The sequence below is a fragment of the Podarcis erhardii genome, assembly GCF_964252035.2.
Source record: "Podarcis erhardii genome assembly, chromosome: 1".
Classification (NCBI taxonomy): Eukaryota; Metazoa; Chordata; class Lepidosauria; order Squamata; family Lacertidae; genus Podarcis; species Podarcis erhardii.
In genome coordinates, this window is record NC_138497.1 from 108,226,352 (window position 1) to 108,249,032 (window position 22,681).

General features: G+C 39.6%; 2 protein-coding genes and 1 long non-coding RNA gene across 11 annotated transcripts in view; 2 read left to right on the top strand and 1 right to left on the bottom strand.

Moving 5' to 3' along the window:
- TANC1 (tetratricopeptide repeat, ankyrin repeat and coiled-coil containing 1) overlaps nt 1-6,790 on the top strand; it is a 138,566-nt gene extending 131,776 nt beyond the window's left edge. For all 3 annotated transcript variants that reach the window (XM_081870454.1, XM_081870453.1, XM_081870455.1), the window contains 5 exons: nt 694-826; nt 1,574-1,665; nt 3,036-3,182; nt 3,538-3,638; nt 4,205-6,790. In XM_081870454.1, the coding sequence (XP_081726580.1) occupies nt 694-826; nt 1,574-1,665; nt 3,036-3,182; nt 3,538-3,638; nt 4,205-5,621 (1,890 nt within the window). In that variant the 3' untranslated portion in view covers nt 5,622-6,790. The remainder of the gene's footprint in view (nt 1-693; nt 827-1,573; nt 1,666-3,035; nt 3,183-3,537; nt 3,639-4,204) is intronic.
- Nucleotides 1-22,681, bottom strand: part of WDSUB1 (WD repeat, sterile alpha motif and U-box domain containing 1) — a 44,808-nt gene that overhangs the window by 7,681 nt on the left and 14,446 nt on the right. For 4 of the 7 annotated variants that reach the window (XM_081872633.1, XM_081872628.1, XM_081872627.1 and 1 more), the window contains 6 exons: nt 21,876-21,909; nt 20,104-20,144; nt 19,747-19,853; nt 17,287-17,466; nt 11,862-12,002; nt 7,851-8,097 (listed from right to left, as the gene is read on the bottom strand). In XM_081872633.1, the coding sequence (XP_081728759.1) occupies nt 7,919-8,097; nt 11,862-12,002; nt 17,287-17,466; nt 19,747-19,853; nt 20,104-20,144; nt 21,876-21,909 (682 nt within the window). In that variant the 3' untranslated portion in view covers nt 7,851-7,918. Of the gene's footprint in view, nt 1-7,850; nt 8,098-11,861; nt 12,003-17,286; nt 17,467-19,746; nt 19,854-20,103; nt 20,145-21,875; nt 21,910-22,681 lie in introns of those variants that run through there. The other 3 variants (XM_081872632.1, XM_081872629.1, XM_081872630.1) reach the window with 1 other exon arrangement.
- LOC309348811 lies at nt 1,677-2,893 on the top strand. The gene is made up of 2 exons (XR_014159558.1): nt 1,677-1,883; nt 1,942-2,893. It is a non-coding gene; the product is annotated as an uncharacterized lncRNA (long non-coding RNA).

The following is a 22,681-nucleotide window of genomic DNA, read 5'->3' on the forward strand; positions in this document are numbered from 1 at the left end:
TCTTCATCCGGCACCTGAAGTTGTATGGTATTAACACTGGGCTATTTTTGGCAGCAAGTGTGTTGCACAGCTGGAATGCTAATGCTCTATATGCGAAAACCAAACCTTGAATCTGGCTTGATGGCAAAGGAATTATCAGTGCATATCTTTAAGAGCTGGAAGTATGTGGCCTTTTGATGTCAAAACTAAAACCTAAGTGGTTGCATTTTGCACTAACTGCAAAAATCTAAGTGGGAAGTTATTAAAGCTTGGATCTCCGCAACCAGACTATTTCTATTTAGGAATGGCCACAGCTGGAAATGGGCACTCTGCCACACACAGCACAACTGCCAAGGGGCCAAGCAGGAGCTCCCCCCTCTATTCTGAAAGGTTCCTTTATAGGTTAACTGTACTAGATTTCCCAGATTTCAGAAACTAACTTGAGCTGTATGAATTTACGGTATGTATATCTTTGAAGGTGGTGTTTTCTTAATGTTTTTATTTCAAGAGCTGCACTAAAAGCCTTTAAACATTGATGGTATATGAATGGACATAATCCATTAGGAACGTCTGCATCAGCTGGAATAAGAGCAGTTCAAAGGTGTATTATTGCAGTAGAGCTTGCGCAAGAGAAGTTCCTGGTGTGTTGCAGCCACTGCCACAAACACGTTTTTTATTTTTAAATGTAATTTCTCTGTGTTTGATCATTTATAGGTGCAGTATTTGGTAGAGAAGGGTGCAGTGATTGAACATGTTGACAATAGTGGGATGCGCCCATTGGACAGAGCAATTGGATGTCGAAATACATCAGTGGTGGTCACACTGCTTCGAAAAGGAGCCAAATTAGGTTAGTGGAAAATAACTTGTACTGGCCAAATAGAATGAAGAAAACAATTGCTGACAGTTAAACCACCACATTAAAAGTCCCATTGTATCCTAATAATATATAAATTAATTTTATAGTGCTAATAAAAATGCCCATCTAAAAACATTGACATTTTCCAGCAAAACTGGTTTTTATTTAAAATTGTAGTAATTTAAGCTTACTTAGAGATGTTGAAATATTAACAGCCATAGTGTAGACAGAATATTTTTCTTTTGCACTTGTTTATAGCTCACCTTTCAATATACAAATCCTTCCAAGCTATTAAAAAACAAACAATATGTATTTATTTATTTTCTAAATTTTATGCACTACTTGATTGTTAAAAAAACCTAACAGTGGTTTATAAAAATAAGACAATAAAATGATCAGTAAAATAGTTAAAAGCAACTATTTAAAACATTTTTTTAAATTAAAATCTTCAATAAACTAAAAACACAAATCAGCCTTCTACATTTCTGGGTAGGCTTGTCTAAACAAAAATATTTCTAGCAGGCACCATAAAGAGTATATAGTGAAGGTACCTGCCTGGCATCAATAGGCAGGGAGTTCCAAAGTGTAGGTGCTGCCACAATAAATACTGATTTATATTTAAGTGACACCGTTACAGAAGAGAAATTCAGTCCAAATCATTAACTATCTGGTTGTTCACAGCTAAATTTCATTTGAAGAGTCCAGTATAACATTAAATGTTAACCCTTCTAATTCCAGGAAATGCAGCATGGGCCATGGCTACTTCGAAACCTGATATTTTGATTATCCTACTACAAAAGCTAATTGAAGAAGGAAACATGATGTACAAAGTAAGTGGCAGATACCAGTGGTTCAGGTGCCAAACTACTCTTGCAGTACAGTTCCATGCATGCTTACTTAAATGTAGGGATGGTAATTACGCCTATGTAAGTGTGCCTATGATTGTAATCTTGGGCAAATGATAATTTGTATTTGTAAATCATCCTGAATGTAGGAGAAGGCAGGGTATAAAGAAAGAAAACAAACTTTCATGTGTAAGTAGTACAGAGTTGCTTACTGTAATGGTTGTTCAAGTACAGTGGTACCTCGGGTTACATACGCTTCAGGTCACAGACTCCACTAACCCAGAAATAATACCTCGGGTTAAGAACTTTGCTTCAGGGTGAGAACAGAAATCGCACAGCAGCAGGAGGCCCCATTAGCTAAAGTGGTACTTCAGGTTAAGAACAGTTTCAGGTTAAGAACGGACCTCCAGAACGAATTAAGTTCTTAACCTGAGGTACCACTGTAGTGGTATCTGCAGTGATACATCTGCAGTTGTTCAGGTGCACACCACAGAACATAATGTTCTAGACTATAATAATAAGAAAGGGAATACTGTATACTATCCCTTGGGTTTAGCTCTTGTTACCAGTTCCTGTCCATACACACATGAACCCCCTAACTTACTCAATGTCTATAAAGCTACTGATTTGTGGAGCTTTACTGGGAACAATTATGCACTGAGTTCTGTAGCAGAAGTGGAAATTCCTGTGTGAACAGGGCAACTTTGTTGGATCCAACTCTTGGAACTCAGTAGAGACATTAAATAACTAAACTTCCACAGTTCCTTTAAATTTTATTCCAAGTAGTTTCTGACATTATCTTACTGAGAAGTTGCACATTAGGGGATTGTGTATTACTGCTATTTAACAGTAATGTGCAAGACAGGACACTGTCTAAACTGTAAAGAAATAAACCTGCGGCATGAGATAAATTTCATGAAAAGTCCAGAACACTATGTTAGTGTCTTCTGCAATAATACATTTACCTATATCCCACATGGTCCATATATGTGATGTGGCAAACCTTCGCTTACACAGAGTCAGGCACTAGGTTTTATTATTGACTAGTAAACAATTATACAATTAGTATCCAGGATATACATTCCACACCAAGTCCCCAGTTCAAGAAACTGTTATGCATTGTATATGCTATGGCAGCAGGGGCAGGTCCTATTGGCAAAAGAAGAGCCGGATCTAACATAGGGAAATTGCTGAATAAAATGTTGCTCTTCTTTTTTAAAAAAAACCATGAAATCCAACATTCAAATTTGTTAATCTTCTCAACAGCGGCATCTGTTAACAAGTCAGTTTATTTTTCATTTGAAAGCAACATTTAAGAATCAAATTGTCACACTTCTATGCTCTTCACCCTGCAGAAAGGGAAGATGAAAGAGGCAGCACAGCGGTACCAGTATGCCTTACGGAAGTTTCCTCGAGAGAGTTTTGGAGAAGAAATGAAAGCTTTCAATGAGCTCAGAGTCTCCTTATATCTAAACCTCTCAAGGTGCCGCAGAAAAACAAATGTAAGTTCTTTTGTCCAAGTTTTAATGCATTGTGACTGACTACACTGTAGGAAAAATTGATACCAATTTTAGGTGAATAGATCTGCTAAAGAGTGCTTGTGTAGCTTTTCAGTCAGTGTGTGCTATCATGACAACTTTTTTAAAAAGTGATGTGTAGTATTAATATTGCTTATTCACATCATCAAAACATGTCAGCAGTACAAATTTCAAGAGCAGTTAGCAGAAATTTGATTAGGATGATACCATGAGGACTCTTGCCCAGTGCAAAAGTGAAATGGCCAGGCAGTTCCTCTGCACTGTAATGTTTCATTGCAGTAATTTTTAAATTGAAACTGTTTTATGGTTATTCCGGCAGGATTTTGGCATGGCAGAGGAGTTTGCTACCAAGGCACTTGATCTCAAACCCACATCCTATGAAGCGTATTATGCTAGAGCAAGAGCCAAGAGGAACAGCAGGTACCAACAGTTGCTATGCAGCAACAGTTTATTTCATAGTAATATTCTCTTTATTATATTTGCATAATCAATATGTTTATATTTATGGTAATAGAAACTGCAGTCTTGTGGGACACCAGGAAAGGGTTTGCAGTTGTAGGACAAATATTGATATTTATTAAATTATTATCTCTGTTGGGGGGAGGGGTAACTTTACAATTACCTAAACACTAATTTTGGAGAGAATGGGGGGCAGGAATAGGATAATTTTGTACAAGGTGGTGGTTTTTGGTAAAAATGCCACAAACAAGTATCATTCCACAAGAGCAGAACAGGGAACAATTACTGTGACCAGCACTTTGTCTATGGTGTTCAGCTTAAATTCAATTCCTTCCCCTCGCATCAGATTGCTTGCAAGTGTGCTAAAAAAGAGGAAAGGGAGCAGTCGTGCTGCTAGGGGCCATGAAGTAACCACGTTTAGTTCTGCTAAAAACAGTTTTTGCATTTTTGTCATCTATACTACTTTCCCCCAAAGGTAATCTTTTATAGAAAAAAAAATTGTGTTTGGTTCCTCCCCAACTTCTTAGGCAATTTCATGCAGCCCTTGGTGACTTGCGAGAAGCCATAAAGTTGTGCCCTGGAAACCAAGAAATAAAGAGGCTTCTAGCTCGAGTTGAAGAGGAGTGCAAACAACTCCAGAGAACACAGCAACAAAAGCAGCAGTGTCCTCTGCCAGCCCAACCGAGCAATGACTCTGACAATGAGGGGGAAGCTCTTGTTCAGGATCACTTCAGTCTGGAAGAGATAGAAGAGGAGGAACTTTTGCATGAAGACGAGCCTGGTACGTCTGGGCAGAGGCTGCCACTTTCCCAGGCTAATACATCAAGCAGCAGAAACTCTCAGGAAGGCAGCCAGCAGAAATTTAGACCCATATCCCCTCCAAACAGAGCAGGCAGTAAATTCCTGAGAGAGCCTGGCTTAACTATGCAGCCCACAAAACAAGCACAGATAGTAAAAACCAACCAGCACCTGAATTCCGTCCAGTCTGTGGCAAGAACTGGATCTAGTCAGTCCAGCACAAAGACTCAGCCTCTTCAATATCTTCCTCCAAGCCCTGTGACCTCCAGGCACCTCACAAATCCAAGCTACAATAAAAGCCAGCATTTGGATGGGACAAGTACACTATCAGGAAATAGCACCACGGGCAATAACAGCTCAGCAGTATTCAGTGAAAGACCGACAGTAGTCCAGGTTCCCTACTTGCAGCATAGTGATAAAGGATTGCCTCATTCCTTCATGAGTAAGTCCAAAACGCATGAGAGGCTAGCTGTCCACACTCCTGCAAACATCGAAAACATAGGTCCATTACAATCTCAAGGAACTGGTGAGTTAAGGCAGCAAAACCCTATCTGTCCTGGTCTGCTTTCTGTTAGCATGGTAGCTTCCAGCTCAACAAGCAGCCTGTCCTCAAGCAGCAGCTTCTGCGAGAGTATAAAAGGGCAAAGTCCAGATATTCGGCTCAAGGAAAGCAAAGGTAGTCAATGTCAGAGTGGAACAGCAGAACATAGGCCTCGGAATACTCCCTTCATGGGTATCATGGATAAAACTGTGCGGTTCCAGCAGCAACAGCAGCAGCAGCAGATGAACCTATCAAATCGCAGTTGGCATGGCCAAGCTGCAGAAGGGTTCCTGAAAAGTGCTGGAACGACACTGACTTTGAGCTGTGAGCAGTTCTCTGCCAAACATGCAGGCAGCTATGGCAATCCTGCAGCTTGCTCTTCAATACCAGGAGAGAGTATCCAGAACGGAACTCAGCCTAAAGAACTAGAGGAACTACAGTGCCAAGCATCTGCCTGCTCACAAGATAGCAGGATAGGTAAGCCTGTGGCTCATTTGTACCAGGAAGTTCTCTCTAAACAGCACACTCAGCTTAATAAAGACATTCATTTGAGTCACGTGACTTCTACAAAGCCAAAGCGATCTTTCGTAGAATCTAATGTCTGAATAATGCTAGCCATTTTATTACAAACTAATAATAGTGATGAACCATCTCCCTGGTTGTTAAAGTTAGTGCATAGTAGCATATAAGTTACTGATATTAATCACTAATATTTTACAGGGTGCATAACAGAAACCAGATCATCCAGCCACTTCTTTAACGCTAAGACTGTCCACAGCATGCCTGGGACTATTAATCAAGAGATGAGTGGCCACCATAGAGTTAAGAAGCTATTTGTTTATGTAGGAGGATATGTTTTTTCTAAGAGAGGATTTAAACAGGCTTGCCTGCTTAACTAGACTGGTCAGTAAATCAAGCTGAGTCCTTTTGAGAAAGGCAAATACAATTATTTTGTACAGCCATGTATATCACTTACTGCTTGAAATGAATTAATTCCTGCAAGGTGGTGGGATCTACAGAACATCCAAGTCTGTCCATGAATGTTCTTTATCAGGAAGATTTAGTAGTAGTATTCCAGTTTCATAAGGATTCAGGTGTAAACCTATCACCTCTGTGCAAATCATTCAGCAGCCAATGTGCAACTGAGGTTGACTTTCATTACTGCAATTTAGGAGGTAAATTACAGGATATTTTGCATGAATTTTGTCCAACATCCTGGTTATTGCACTGAGTATATAATTATGACATGTTAACAACATATAACAGCACTTTACATAGTTTATTCAAACACCTTTTGAGGTGCTATGTCAGTACAAGATGGAGGATTAAGAGGAATACAAGCTTTGCTAGCGTTTTTACAGAACACTCAACAAATGTCTGAGGAGTATAGCATGTGCATTTACTTTATAGGAACGACATCTAATACTTTCCTCAGTGTTTCACAGTGGAAAAGCTTTCTTTTCAATTTCAAGGATGTTTTCAAGATGGGTAGTTTGTAAAGACATTCCTGTGAGGTTGGAGTTATACAAGCTTGGAGTATTCTGTTGCCCTTTAACAGTGATTTCCATGTGTACAGTATGTAGGTACATTATAACAGCATTCTTGTGTGATTTTTTAAAAAACTCGCAATTTAAAAAATTGTTATTCTCTACTCTAGCTTATTTATTGTTTATCTTGGTATTTGTACAATCTTATTTTATTCTCTTGTTCTGTAGATCTATTTTTTGCACAGCTACTGTATTTTCCCATATGAAATAAAAGACTATTAATATAATTTCTGGTTGGGTAGTATACATACCCTTTCACTGATCTACCTTCTCCAGCTGTTGTGCCAGTCAGTCATCACTAATGCAACTTTATTAAAGTAGGAAACCACCTGGCCCTCCAAATGTTCCATCATCCACAGTCAGCATGGCTAACGGTCAAGGATCATGGGAGTTGGAGTACAACAGCATCTTGAAGACCTATAAGTACAGCCTTATTCTATGGGTACCTCTCTGCACCAAAGGTATATCATAAAAAGTTATTGACATGTCCAAATACTACTGTCAACAGTGCTGGCTCTCCAGAAGTCCTCACTGAGGTAGCTACTGCATACACATGGCTGCATCATCAGAAATATAGAAAATAGCACTGAAGACGATGTGCTTATTTAATTAGCCTTAGTTTGAGAAGTTTGCCATTTAGTTCTTGGACCATGCTTCACTGAATATAATAGTCAACTGCTAATTAAGAAAGCATGATGTCAATGTTGGCTCCTAGCCAAAATGATCCTGCCATTCACTGCTGACCAGTACCCATGCCACATCTAATCAGGGCATGCAAACTCTTCAGCCTTTTCATCCTTTATACTAAGCCCTACAGTGCTCAGTATACTTAGCTGCATGCTCCAAAATTAAACTTTTGTTGACAAAGTTCTTTACATATTTTTAAATGATATAGACAAGAGCCTATGAAAGGTCATTTTAAAAAATGATTTCTTCCAATAATTCTCATTAGGCCCCAAAATGAAATACTTAATTGTTACAGCTGCATAATTTCTAAATTATATTTATTATTGAACATAATCCAGCATATATGCTTGGCTCTCCTACTGAAATTAATGGGACACACAATGCTGTGGATTTGGATGTCCCACATGCATGTCATTAACTATCAATGGAAGTTACTAGATAACTATATAAAATTTCAACTTTAACTTGATCGTGCTTAACATGATTTATACTTGCACCTATAAGTTATGTTTTTTATGTTAGGTAGCAATTTGAATTCTGATCAGATTAAATCAAGGGGCTGAATTTATACAGAGGTACAGTGAGAGGCCACGGCACAAAGATGTTTGCTGTTGTATTCACCTACCTTCAGCTTGATTCCCACTTATTTGAAAGAACAATCATACTGTTTAGGGAGACTGCTTTTCATTATATTTTGGCTGAGTTTCCAACCAGCGATTGATAGCCATTTTCAAAGTTCTGTTTGGGGTAAGTATAAGTCTCTGAAGAGGGAGATTTGTCATGGGACTGGAATGCCTTTTTTCAGTGATCCACTTTTCCATTGCTTCCTTCTCATAGGAATAGCCATCTGAAAAGAGAATTACAAACTTTACTGGAAAAGGGTATATGCATGCATGCCCTACAAAAAAACCAACAAAAAAACCTTAAAGACATTCTAAAAAATTGTCTTGGCAGAATACAAAGTTAAAAGGCCGATATATAATTGAGCTGGGCAAGGTTGGTGCCCAAAACCTTGGAGAGCTACTGCCAGTTGCAGAAGACTGGATAAAATCCTTTTTCCCTTTTCAGCACAAGGGCTGCATTACAATTTGGCTCACCATTCAGGGACTGCATGCCTGCAGTGGCCAGGGCCAACCCTCACATGCATCCAGACTCTTGCCTCTCCTCATGCAGGAATTAAGCTTGAAAAAAGTTCTGATGCTTTTTTAAAAAAGTGTAAGTACCAGAAGGGTGATCTTTGTGGGCAAGGTGGTAGTGCATATGGAGGGAAGCTGCAATCCTCACATAGCAATTAGGCTTTCAGTGGAAGGCTTTCTTCCAAGTCAATTGCTGCACAGGAAGGGGGTTTAGTAGCAGTATTGGAGAACATAAGGAAGGTAAGAGATGATCTTCCCCCAGCTACAACCCCCAGCAACAGGCCTTACAAAGCTTCCATTCACACCCACAGAGGTTTTGAAAAATCAAATCTTAATTACTGCAGGGAAAGAGCTAACAGGGAAGCCCTGCAGGCTGATAATTCTCCACCTCTGCAGTAGAGTATCCTGGGCTAGTTGGAGCCCGTGGTTGTTACTGTATGAACATTGGAAGCTATTTCATGCAGTGAAAACGACACTTGGGTCTATCTGCTTGAACATACAGTAAATGAGATTGCCAATATTCTACCCTCCAGATTGTTGTACACCAGGGATGTCCAGCTTCAAAGAGACTGTGATCTACCACCACTATAAAAACACTGGCAGTGCTCTACCCATTGGATTGACCAAAGTTGTTGAGCTTTTTTGGGGTGGGGGGGGGGTGATCAAACTGGATCACACAATCGACCAAGAACAGCATCAGACAGCATGACCAATCACCAGGGATGATGGAAGCTGTGGTTCCCAGCATTGGGAGGGAACAATGGCTTTTGTAAACAATGTAAGCATGAATACAGAACTCCCTCACCGTATTTCCAACAATAGGCAGAGGCACACTTGAAATCACCACAGCATGTACACTCAATATGGCACTGGAGCTCTTTGCAACTCTGATGTTTTTTGCAAATACTTCAAGTCACAATTCTTGTGAAGTGGACCCCACTCCTTATTCTTGCCCCCTTTCTATTGTCTCAACTACAGTGGTACCTCGGGTTACAGGCGCTTCAAGTTACAGACTCCGCTAACCCAGAAATAGTACCTCAGGTTAAGAACTTGTGTGGCGGTGGCAGCAGCAGCGGGAGGCCCCATTAGCTAAAGAATAGTTTCAGGTTAAGAACGGACCTCCAGAACGAATTAAGTTCTTAACCTGAGGTACCACTGTATAGGTAAAATTTAGATTTTTCTTTTCATTTTGCATATGAGACACTATACTGCAAAGCGATATGAATGCTATTTTATAAGATCAATAACTAGATACATTTACACCCATAGTTTATGTTGCCTGAACCATGATTGCAACTGCACTCCTCATAGGGGTTACAATTAAAATAAAAAGATAAGACTGATCCACTGTTTTCTGTTGGTAGAGAAAAACATTCTCCCACCAACCTTCTCCAAACATTTGCTGAATGAAAGCTGGGATTCTATGCACATCTATTATATTACTTATTTTAATATGAGCTTTAAAATTGGTTTCCCAAAGTTCATCACAAAGCTGTCAAAAGAATCATCAGAGCTGCTATGCAAGGTCCCTTGTGCCCATTGCCTTTCATGTATAAAACAGAAGCACCGAAACAGTGACGTGACTAGGCAGTAAATTGCCATTGACAATCTGCATTTTAATAGCCCTCATTCAATACTAATGCTTTTTTTAAAAAAAAAGAAAAAGTATGCATTGCCATTTTATTGTAAAAGCCATTGTTTACTTCTGCTTAAGTCGCATACACTTTCCCCAGAAGCATGAACATAGTTTTATTTGGACATTCGCTGAGCACTCATAAAAAAATGTGTGTTGGTTGCCTTTACCTCTTCATTTTTGAAATCAGAGGAAGAAATGAATCACAATATTTGCATTTAGCACTTTCCAGCATAAGATTGATATCAAAGTGAGAAAAAGTAAGAGGCACTAAAAATTAATCAAACATTTACTGTAATATCTAATGCATTTTGTGACAGTGAGTACTTCCCATTGTGTGAGAAATGAAAGGTGACAACGGGGAAAGCAGGCATGTATGGAAGAGTTCACATCTATGCTTTCAAACAGTAGCAGCCTGCTTCACTTCTATACCTTTATTTCCCACAACTACTTTTTTTTGGGGGGGGGGGAGGGCAACAAAACTATTGCCACTGTTGTTCTTTGCTTTGTTTGTAGCCGAGAGCAAAGTGATAATTGATAAAACATTGCAAGATACCATGAAATATACTGCTCTGAAGCACTTACAGTAGCTAATTTTGCTCCCCAGAAGTAGCTACGACCTGAAGCGTCTGTAACTTGAGGTACCACTGTATATTACTAACAACCTCTTTCAGCCATCGGGATCTAAAGGTAAAGGTACCCCTGCCCGTACGGGCCAGTCGTGTCCGACTCTAGGGTTGTGCGCTCATCTCACTTAAGAGGCCGGGAGCCAGCGCTGTCCGCAGACACTTCCGGGTCACGTGGCCAGCGTGACAAAGCTGCTCTGGCGAGCCGGCACCAGCGCAGCACACGGAAACACCGTTTACCTTCCCGCTATAAAGCAGTACCTATTTATTTACTTGCACTTAGGGGTGCTTTCGAACTGCTAGGTGGGCAGCCACAGGGATTCAAACCGCTGACCATACGATCGGCAAGCCCTAGGCACTGAGGTTTTACCCACAGCGCCACCTGCGTCCCGCATATCGAGATCTACCAGTGATCAAATCGCAACCTTACAGCAGCACAAGAATAATCAAGCATATGCACTCACTATAGTGCAATTCTCTATATGTCGACTCAGAAGCAAGTCCAATTGGGTTCAGTAACACTCCAAAGCAAGTGGATATGGGAATGCAGCTGAACTTTGTGAACTAGACTTTGTAACAGAAGAGTAAATGTCTTATTTTCTGTCCCATTATTCCCAAATATCATTATATGATGGCCATTCAAATAAGAGCAATTGTGTTCTGTAGGGACTTGTACTGGCACTTAGAAAATTTGAGCACATTATTCCTTTTTTTCAATTTCACATGCAGCTCTACAATTGTTTTGTTACTATAAACTTCACAGCAATGAATTCTCTGAAACATTTTAAGATACGCCTTGTTGCATATCATCATAAATGTTTAGATGCAAAACTAAAACCCAGCCTCTGGATAACTCATTGGGGCTGCCATTTTGTCTGGAAAGTAGATGGCAAAAATAGACAAAATGGCAGTGTCCCTGTGACATGTCTGTATCCAGCAAGCTGTTGACCATTTGAACAACTCCACTAGACTGTGTAGATAAAATGGCATTCTTGGGCACAGGGACTATGCAAAGCCATAAAGAGCCTGCATGCAAGACTTTGCTGTATTTACCAGAGGAAAGGTTTCCCTTGCTGTTTGGGGCAATGCTATAAAAATATTGAGCACTAAAAGTTTCCTGAGTAGTTTTATATAATAAAGATAAATTATTAATACCTGAGTCTTTTTATCTGAACTGAAATAATAAAAACATATAAATCACTTTCATCACACCTACCTGCAGCAATGACTGGCTCTCTCATAAGCTCCCTTGTTATGGGACATAGGAATTCATCAGGGATACCCAAACAGGCAGTTTTCATTTCAGTTCTCAGCTCCTCAATGTTACGCAATACTTTACTGCGAAGACCTAGCGATTCTGGAAAGGAATTCACAATAATGGCCACTTCAGAGACTTCTTGGTGCCACACTCAAACTTGAAAATGCTTATCTTATGCATATATTGCATAAAGCAGTGGTTCCCAAACTTTTCGCCCCCTGGATCATTTTAAAATCACTGGTGAACAATTTAATTATTTTTCTGCCTGTCATACCAATTGTAATGCACTGTGCTAGATGCTGTATGCTTTTAATTGTATTTTATTGTATTACAATTCAAACTGTAAGTGTTCTTTCCACAAATGCCATGGAGCACTTCTGGTATAAGTTCATCTCTTCTTTTTCTGTAACACTAAAAATGTCTAAATGTACCAATTGGGATACCTGGGCACACATTGCCCCTTCAAACATTATGGTATATTAGAAGAATAGCCCAAATGCTGCTGTTGTATAGTCTTTAAAGATGTCCTGAGACTACGGAGTGAGGATAGGGTAGGGGTAGGCTGGAGTTCTCTTTTTCTGTCATTCTCTGATGCACCTAATGTTCCCATAAATTGCTGTATTTTTCGCTCCATTAGACGCATATTTTTCCTCCTAAAAAGTAAGGGGAAATGTCTGTGCGTCTTATGGAGCGAATGCACTGGACAACAGAGGGATCCCTCGGCTGCCACTACAGTAGTGAGCTGAGGGACGCCTCCACAGCCAGAGCCATGGCTCCCATCTGTCGCTTTAAAGCGAGAGCTGTGCAGAGCCTGTCAGCGGCTCTTGCTCTGCTGGCTTCACAGCGAGGCGGGAGGAGGGACGGAAGGGGCTCTGCGCAGCTCTCGCTCTTCTGGCTTCACAGCAAAGCTGTAAAGCAAGCAAAGCACCTGTCCCGGTGTCACCTCCTCCTTGCTCCGGAGTCACCGCGCTTTACAGCGAGGCAGGAGGAGAGATGGGCAAGCAAAGTGAGAGCTGCGCAAAGTGGGACAGAAGCCATGTAAGCGGCTCTTGCTTTGCTTGCTTTAAAGCAAGAAAAGTGAGAGCCGCTTACACGCTCTGCACAGAAATTTTTTTCTTGCTTTCCTCTAAAAACTAGGTGTGTCTTATGGTCAGGTGCGTCTTATGGAGCGAAAAATGCGGTAATTGTAGGGGAATAATGTAACTGCAAAGACTAAAAGGCTACTTGCAGATGGGAAAATAAGACACACACCCCCAGCAGATTTATTGCTGAAATATTGTAAGAGTGACTGTAGATACTGCAGCAGAATAACACTATTTTCAACCAATATCATCCAGTGAAGAACCTGACAGGAGAGCCTTTTAAATCACATTGCAGTCAACTTCGGCAGTATAAAGGTATTCAAGCAAATAAAAAACAAGCCTGTTTCAAAGTTGTCATTACAACTCATTAGCAATGCTCAGAATTCAGTCAGCAAACTATTAACGAACCCCCAAACTGCTTAGATGCCCCACCACAATCATCATTATTTGAACCTTTTATTACTTTCTATGTGGATTCTCCTTCACATGTGCAAAAGAAGAGCAGCTGGACTCATTAACTATGTTTGTACAGGAATTGATATTCTAGTGATGTTTTAGAAAGAAAAAAAGAAAATAACAGGTAGAAGGAGGTAGAGATAGTGGCTGGTGGGTGTATTAGCATACCTTTCCTTAATTCTAATGTGTAACCACATTGAATTTCAATGAATGTGAAAATCCTGTACTTTATTTCCATGGCCTTTGCTGTCCTAATTTAACTAATGTTTGTGTAGTTACATGGCAATTAGCTTAGAAGAGAGGCTGGTTCTATTTGCATGGTAATAAAAAATTGTTCCAAAGAAGTGTCAAAAACAATCAAACAGACTAATGAAATGCTATGTAAACCATCTGCTGGTCACCTTTTCAATTAAAAAAGAAAAAACTAATGTAACAGGATGAGCCTAGCCAAACATGTAGAAGTTACACATGTTTTATCTCTATATGCTGTTGATTTTAATAATCTTTTGAACATCTTTAGAATTCTTGTTAAATAGTTTAAAACAGATATGTAGTGCTTAATATTTTTGTAAACCACTTAGAGGTTTTCTTACAAGCGGTATATACTTTTTCTTATAAATAAAGTTAACTAAGCTAATATGGTGCACCTTCTAGGCAGGTTAGACTACACGTGAATTTTAGCTTTTAGCTTCTCCACAGCATTTTGTCATTAGATGAGCTCAGGGAGCACCTGAGACAACAGCATGTGTCCTGTTCTACCATGAAGCCGGGAGGCAGCTGGTCTGCACAACTCTGCTAATTTCCAAACACCACTAGAGTCCACAAAGGAGACTGCCTAATGCTTATGGCTGTCTATATTATATTGTGGTTGTTGTTGTTTTGTAAACCACTTTGGAATCATTTATGTGGAAGGTGGCATATATGTGATTTAAAACAAATTTATGCTATAATAGCTTTTTCATGTGGGGTAGAACTTAAATAATCAGATACTTCATTAAGCATCTGGTTGGGCAGAACACCATTCCCAACACACACACACACACACGTATGTGCCTATATCTGTATCTTCCTGTGATATATTCTATATTGTATTTATCACATTATGGGAAAGTCCATTAAGTAATATCTGCTATTGTCTTATTATGTTAATATTGTATGAATTATGGAGGACAGTGAGTTCTGCTAACTAAAATATTTTAAATTTTGTTTACCCAGTACATCACATAACTCATCTCATTATGACATGCTCTGCCACATCTTCTATTATTTTCTTATTTGTAGCTTATAATTAGTTCTCAGTGGTGTCATTAAAAGTCCTAGTACTCAGGCAACAAGCTATTATGTTGATTTTTCCACAGTGGTAGTGTGTACGCTAGAGGTCAGCCCAGCTAGGGACTTCATCTTCAGTCTCACTGCTTTTAATTTTCATATAAGCCAACTATCAGCATTATCTTATTAGTTTCAACTGATAAGCTTGGAAACTTTTGGCCTCCTTGAATAAATAAATGCACACAGAAGCAATTCCTCTTCCACTTCTTAAAAAAAGTTTGATACAGCATGTAATTTTTTATGGGTTCCAACTTTTGGGTGACATACAGAAAGAAGGTAAGGATTAATAGTGAATTTTAAAGGCTAATGAGATCATTCACTCAAACAGCTTTGTGCTTCCCACTCAGGCAGTGGCTGTGCCACCACTACTAGGCAGAGGAAAAACCAGAGAGATAAGCAAGACCATTGAAAGGCTATATACACACATACATTTATAGCACTGAAGAAAAGGGCACATTAGAACAGTCTGGTAACTTGTGTCACCACCCTCATGTTCATGGCACAGTAGAAGTGAAAGCAACTTACAATCATATAGGCCCATCCCCTGTCCCATCTAGCTGTCCCTTGCTGGTTGGGGCCAAGGGAAGTTGTAGTCCAACAATATGTGGAGGACAGCAGGTTGAGGAAGGCTGTACCCTATGGCATAATTCTCCATGCATAATTTAATCTACTTCATAAAACTTAAAGAGTGGAAATCAAAGAACAGTTCTTAAAGTAGAATATGACAAAGGAACCCGATTCAAAACAAGTTATACAAGCAAGCAAAACAAATCATATGCTGCAGAGTAAGATGAAACTTACGGGCCACAAGACTGGAGAATGTTCCTTGAACATTCTAGAGACAAAAGGGTGTTTGAAAATACAGATCTAATACTACAAACATGCAGTCAGCTGTAGCTCACTGCTGCATATGTAAACCATGTTAAACTCAGTGTGTATATGAGGAATGGTCCTCAATATATATATATTTTCCATTCAACTAAGATGAGTGGAAAACTTTCTCCTCCCTCCTTGTCAATAGCCATACTCCCTTGGTGGTAATCTGATGGGAGTCTGCATGATGGCAATGGGCAAGACCAAAGCTGAAAGTATGCAGGGTTGGAGCCATAAAGGTGGGGCCATTCCTTTTCTACTACAGTGGTACCTCTAGTTACTAACTTAATTCGTTCCAGAGGTCCATTCTTAACCTGAAACTGTTCTTAACTAGAGGTGTGCTTTCGCTAATGGGGCCTCTTGCTACCGCTGCGCTGCCAGCACATGATTTTTGTTCTCATCCTGGGGCAAAGTTCCCAACTCAAAGTAACTCTTCCAGGTTAGCAGAGTTTGTAACCTGAGGCATTTGTAACTCGAGGTACCACTGTACCTCCTTTCCTCTCTTTCTGCTACCCCACCCTGCCTTGGTTTCTCCCATCACCACCCCACTTGCCACTCACATGAAATTAGGGAAAGGGGGAAAATCCTAGTTCTTCAGACAAGCTCACTTAGTAGTAGGCCATTTAAAGCAAAACTATTTATGTTGACTTGGAAAAAGAGAATAGAGGGAATGAATTCCTAGGTTCATGAAAAAGCTAAAAGCCTCCTGACTTTGAGCTCTGTACTCATTTATTTGAATCAGTTTCTAATACTACAGCCTGGATAAGGTCAGTTTATATGGTCATTTCAAGAACAACAGAGCCACCGGAAACCAGGCAACAACTGTTTTGTGCAGGGGTTGCGTTCCCGACCCACACGCACATCAGTGGAGCCTGCCTCATCCCCTTTTCTGGCCACTTCCAGGTTGTGGCAATGAGCACATGCATTGAACACACCTAAAACAGTTGTTGCCTGCTGTAACAGCAGCCTTTCTCAACCTGTGGGTCCCCAGATGTTGTTGAACTACAGCTCCCATCACCCCTAGCTAGCAAGGCCAGAGCTCAGGGATGATGGGAGTTGTAGTCCAACAACATCTGGGGACCCACAGGTTGAGAACCGCTGGATGAGAGGAAGAGCAGAGCCAGATAGCTCTGCCTCTTTTTACAGAAAGCACTAAATGTATGAATTGGGCTGTGAATTTGTGTACTTGGGCTTAACAGAGTCAAACCACTACTGCAATACAAATTTACTAATTAAAATAACCCCACATGGCTAGCACAGCACAGAGTTATTGTGCAGCATTGATTCCTTGGCATATTTTTTAAAGAGAAGAAAAAACATTTTTTCTCTTTTTTGAGATCTCATGTTAACGTGAAATTATATTATAGTTATCGTTAGTAACAGGAAAACACCAAATGCAGTAGTGTGAAAATACATGTTATCTCTAGTACTGCCAAATAATTTTTCAAGAGTGCTATTCACAAGATGAATAAACAGCATTAACCAACCTGGTTCCCTCCAGATATTTTGGATTACAACTCCCACCATCCCTGACTACTAGCCCTGAGAGTTAGAGTCCAATAGCATCTGCAGGGCACTATGTTGGGCAAGGCTAGCATAAAAATCCTAAAAGTATTAACAAATATTTATCTTAACATTCTTACCAATTTTTAAATCATCAGCCAAGCTCTCTTTTGTAAGATTAAGAAGTTCTTTCCCATCGATGTTGTTCCTTTTGAAAATCTCAACTACGTCTTGTAAGCCATGTGTGCATAGCCAAGATGAAACCTCTTCTTCTGACCAGCTCTCTGCAAATATCTTTGGCTCCTCTATTGCTGACCTTTCTGGAGCAAATCAAAGGAAGATTTTATACAAGAAGAACGTATTTCAGGTGAAACAGCCCAGCTTTTAAACGTTGCTCTAAACTTGACTCTCAGTGTACATTTACACGTTTTAGAAAGTGTTACATAGTGTCCTTGACTTGTTAGAAGACAAATGCTGCTTTATTTTAAAAGGGCATAGGATGTTAATCAAATCAACCAAAGACCTGGTTAAAAAGGAATGTTTTTGCCTGGTGCCTAAAGGTGTATAATGAAGGCACCAGGCGAACTTCCCTGGGGAGAGCTTTCCACAGAAGGGGAGCTGCTGCAGAGAAGGCCCGTTCTTGTGTTGCCACCCTCCAGACCTCTTGAGCAGGAGGCACATGAAGAAGGGCCTCAGAAGATGATTTCAGGGTCTGGGTAGGTTCATATGGGGAAAGGTGCTCCTTGAGGTATTGCGGTCCTCAGCCATCTAAGGCTTTATAGGTCAAAACAAGCACTTTGTTGTTTATTATTATTATTATTATTATTATTATTATTATTATTATTATTATTATTATTGAAATAAATATTTATTAACAGTTTTATCTTAATTACAATACCAATAAACAATACAATACAACACATCTCTTGACATAATTTTCTTAACTTCTTTGGACTCCCTCACATCTCCCGCTCCCGCGTTCCTGTCTATAAAATTTTATCCAGCAAATTTATTCCCTTGTTTCTATTCTTATCTAATTTACCGATATTATATCTCTAATTTTAAATATCCTTTATTCAGATCTTTAAAAAAAATTAAATATAACCTGAAATTTCCAAAAATTTATCTTTTCTTAAATTTAGCTTATCTTCATAATTCACTTCATCTAGCCCAATGGTGCCTAGTTGTTTGTACTCTGGCATCCTTCTTAACATTCATACAATTTACAATATTTTTGTAGATAAATCTTGAATTTCTTCCAGTCTTCTTCCACCGTCTCTTCTCCCAGGTCTCGCAAAACAAGCACTTTGAATTGGGCCCAGAAACTAATTGATAGCCAGGGGAGTCGAACCAGGATCAGTGTAATATGCTCAAACTGTCTTGCTCCAGGAAGCAACCTGGCCTCTGAATTCTGCACTAGCTGAAGTTTCCAAACCTCGTTCAGAGGCAGCCCTACATATAATGCATTACAGTTATACTTGAATTGCATTGGTAATTTATTTAACATTTATAAGGATTTTCTGCAGTCTACATTTCTTGTAGCACCATGGAAAAGACCTGTCTTGAGACTTTGGAAAGCCACTGCCAGCCAAAGTAGTCTAGTCAAGATGGACCAATTATCAGACTCAATATAAGTTTGTTCACATTTCATATACCGTATTTTTCGCTCTATAACACGCACCTGACCATAACACGCACATCGTTTTTAGAGGAGGAAAACAAGGGGAAAAACATTCTGAATGAAACAGTGGATGTATCATTTTTGTGCTTCATGCTGTGGCCACAGACATGTGATCTGATGGTGAATTTGGGGTGACCCAATGCAAAGATCCTGAGGATCCATGTGGATCCATGCTTTTTAACCACGTTTTTGCACCATTGCAGCCCCAGACAACAGTGGGTGCGTGATTTTTGGGGGGCAGGCTGTAGCCATGGACATGCTATGTGCTCTGATGGTGAATTTGGGGTGACCCAATGCAAAGATCCTGAGGATCCATGCTTTTTAACCACATTTTAAGTGGGGAGGGAAGGAAAAACACAGAACGGACAAGGAGCACGAGAGGGATGTGCAGAGAAGCAGCTGGCTAAGAATGCAGGAGAGGGGTATAACGGGAGGGAGGAAAGGAAGGCAAAAGTTTTCCCTCACCTACCCACCCAAGCCAGCCAGCCCGCGCGCGCTCTCTCTCTCTCTCCCTCCCTCCTGCATGTTTTCAGCAGACGACACCCTGCTTTCCCCTCTGCTTGCCTGGAGGGGAGGGGCTTTCCCTGCTCTTTGTTCCGTTTGAGCAAACACAGCAAGGAAACAGAGGTGGGTGGGCAGTAAGACCCTGAGGCAGAATGCAGGAAAGCAGCCGCTTCCTCTTTTCAGGTTTCCCTTCTCCAACGCGCGATTTGATTTTTGGCTGATTTTTTTTGCCTCCCTTCACGCCATTTGGCTCCAGGGACCACACATTCGCTCAATAACACGCACAGACATTTCCCCTTCCTTTTTAGGAGAAAAAAATCTGCGTGTTATAGAAGGAAAAATACGGTAGATTGTATCTTAACAAATGGTGATGTAAAGTTTATAAAGCACACGACAAAAGCATTCCTTTACTAACCTTTCAGATGTTGCTTTGGTTCAAACTGCCAGATGTTCACAGATTTATCCATTGACCCCGTAGCAAATAGTGGCATATCTGGTGCAAAGGCACAAGTTGTAACATATCTAGAAATAAAAGTAGCTTGTTAGATACATATCACATTTTTTTAAAAAAATATTTTTTTACCAACCACCAAAACACAAACAGTGAAACCCTCCCCCCCCCCGGCAGCTGATACATCGGGTATACATAATCAATAATAACATATTCAAATCAACCATATGTACAATTCTATATACCTTAACATTCCTCCCTCCACAATTTTAACTATTCCCCTTGGCTAATATAATGAAAACTGTTATGCTAATATCCTACCTAGTATGCTGAGTCAAAATGTGTAAGATGCTCCCAGTGTTCTGCCAACAACAAAATATTGTGTATGTTAAGACAAACAAAAATACAACTATAAGCAATAATCTAAATTTCTACTGGAAAATGTCTACTGAAAGTTTCACAATCCAAAAAGGACAGATGTAAGGAATGTATTTACAGATGTTTACAACTAAGGACAAGGTAATTTGAACAATTTTCCTGAAATTACAATAGAATCATTAGCTGTGGCAGAAGAAATTTTTTATAAATGCATAGACACCCCTCATCTTCCCACTTAAGAATTCTACCACTTAATATTACAGATGAACTGATCACTTAACATTTTATTTTATTTTATCACTTAAGATTATTTATCTAGAATTAAGCCACACATGAGAAAAAGCAGGAAGTGGAACATTAATAGAATTATGCTACAGATTAAAGACCTTGTGGTTAGCATACTTGGCCACTAGATGTTACCCTTCACAAACATATCTAACATTGTTTTATAACGATTACCTTCCTCTTAATAAAAATAGGATCTCTAAGCAGTATTTTCAAAAGTCACAAGATTCAGTTCCCAAAAGAAACATAGGACATATACCTCCCTAAGTGATGCCTTCACATATGTTTTACCCATAAAGGTTTACGGCACAATAAATCTGTGAGTCTAAGTTGCTACATATGCCAACATTATTTCTGTAACAGACTAATGAACATACCCTCTAAAACAAGTGTGGGGAACATTTTTGACCAGGCAAGCCAAATTTTTATCTTCCTCTAACCCACAGAGATCAACTTTGATAGGCGGTCTCCCATTTGTCAATCATCTGATGCTATGATGGCATCAGGTGACTGATAGATGGGTAGTCCCACCCAACTGTCAAAGTTGGCCTATGGGGAAAGTGGTCTGCTTTTCCCCATAGAGAACATGCTAGTGAAGCAGCACCCAGCAGAACTGAACCCTCCACTCACCAGTTTAATGCACCTGGCTGCAGGGATCTGCTTTGCCACCATATTCTCTGCAAAGGAATGCACTGGTGAAGCAGATCCCAGCATAATTGAATTGCTGGGTGCTAGGGTCATATTCCCCAATTAAGACCAAATCTTAATTGCTACTCATTGTTTGTTTCTCTCCAATTCTGATTCTAAACCATGAGCCCAGGGTCAGACAACACAATAACTCAGGACTGACTTGTTTAGTCCACAGCAAGGCAGTAGAAGTTTAAAATTATGGTTCAGTGTGACATGTGAACTAGTAAAAAAAAAAAAAAGAGGTATTTCCTTCTCCAACTCAATCTTTCCAAGTGCTGATTGGATTATAAGATACTTGGGAGCCCAGCTCTATGGAAAGCACATGAAAAAATCAGGTGCCTCACTTGAATTTCTTTGGGTCAAGATTATTACAAGATGTGCCTTTAGAATATTTATTGTTCAGGTTCAAACAAAATTATGAAATAAAAACCTGAAATTACATACTGATAATTTTCAAAGGTTGATATGCTGGTGCACAATAGCACCATTTACTATGCTGACTTCAAGATGTAAACAAGACAGTGAGCTATTACTGTAATTTAAACATTTTATTATGTTTGCTTAGCTTCTCAAAATGAATAATAAAAATATGTTAAGAGGCCAACCCTATGCCCTGTTTTGTCTCCAAGAGTAAAGCCTCCATCTAATTGCAAGAAGTCCTGCACCACTGAAAAAAGCTCACAATTCATTTACTACATTGCTATTCTTGCAAAATTATGATTAATATCTTACATACTTACAGTTTCAAAAAGCATTACTGTTTTGTCCACAGATCTAGGAAGAAATAAATTAAATTGTGTATATGTAAGAGAAATGTAAGTGAAATACAGCAACGTTTGCCTTGCAACAGAGATAAGCAACAGTTTTATATGCAGCTTTTACGTGTACCAACTAAGTAAGCTGAAATGCTAGCACTCATATTAGAACTCACTGTGGTATTCAAGACAGTGATTCAGGTTTTTTTCACCTTATGCTAACATAAGTTCTGTCTTCCTTTGAAACTTCAAGAAAATGAAAAAAGGCTGGTAGACTAAGAACGGTATTGGGAGCAAGCTGTTCTAAATGCCAATGCCTTAAGGATCCAACTGAGTATCTAATAATCAGCAAAGCATAATCACCTCTGCTACACAAAGCAACAACATTTCCCAAATGCTTTTTTGCCTATTCAACTTCACATTTAGCCTTATATTCTGGATAGCTTTGACCTGATCCTCAGTTGAAGAGGAGTAGTGAAAGAGCTGTCTGTGCTCCAAATTTTGGCAAAAGCAACTCAATATACTACAGAAGGTCTCATAATAGGAATCCACTGTGTGCAGAACTACTGCATAGAGAATGATGTTTCATCATGAATGGATGTGATTTGTTAAAGAATCCACTACCTACAGCTCGAAAAATTTGCTTAAGGCAAATATCACCCCATGTAGCTCAAGCAGCAAGGTTGACTGAATTCACGTTTCCCTAAATTTCAGTTTAGCATGATATGCAAGAGCCACAGCCCTCCCCACTCCCATGACTGAGAGTTTAGCAGCTTTTTGTTTTCCCTTTT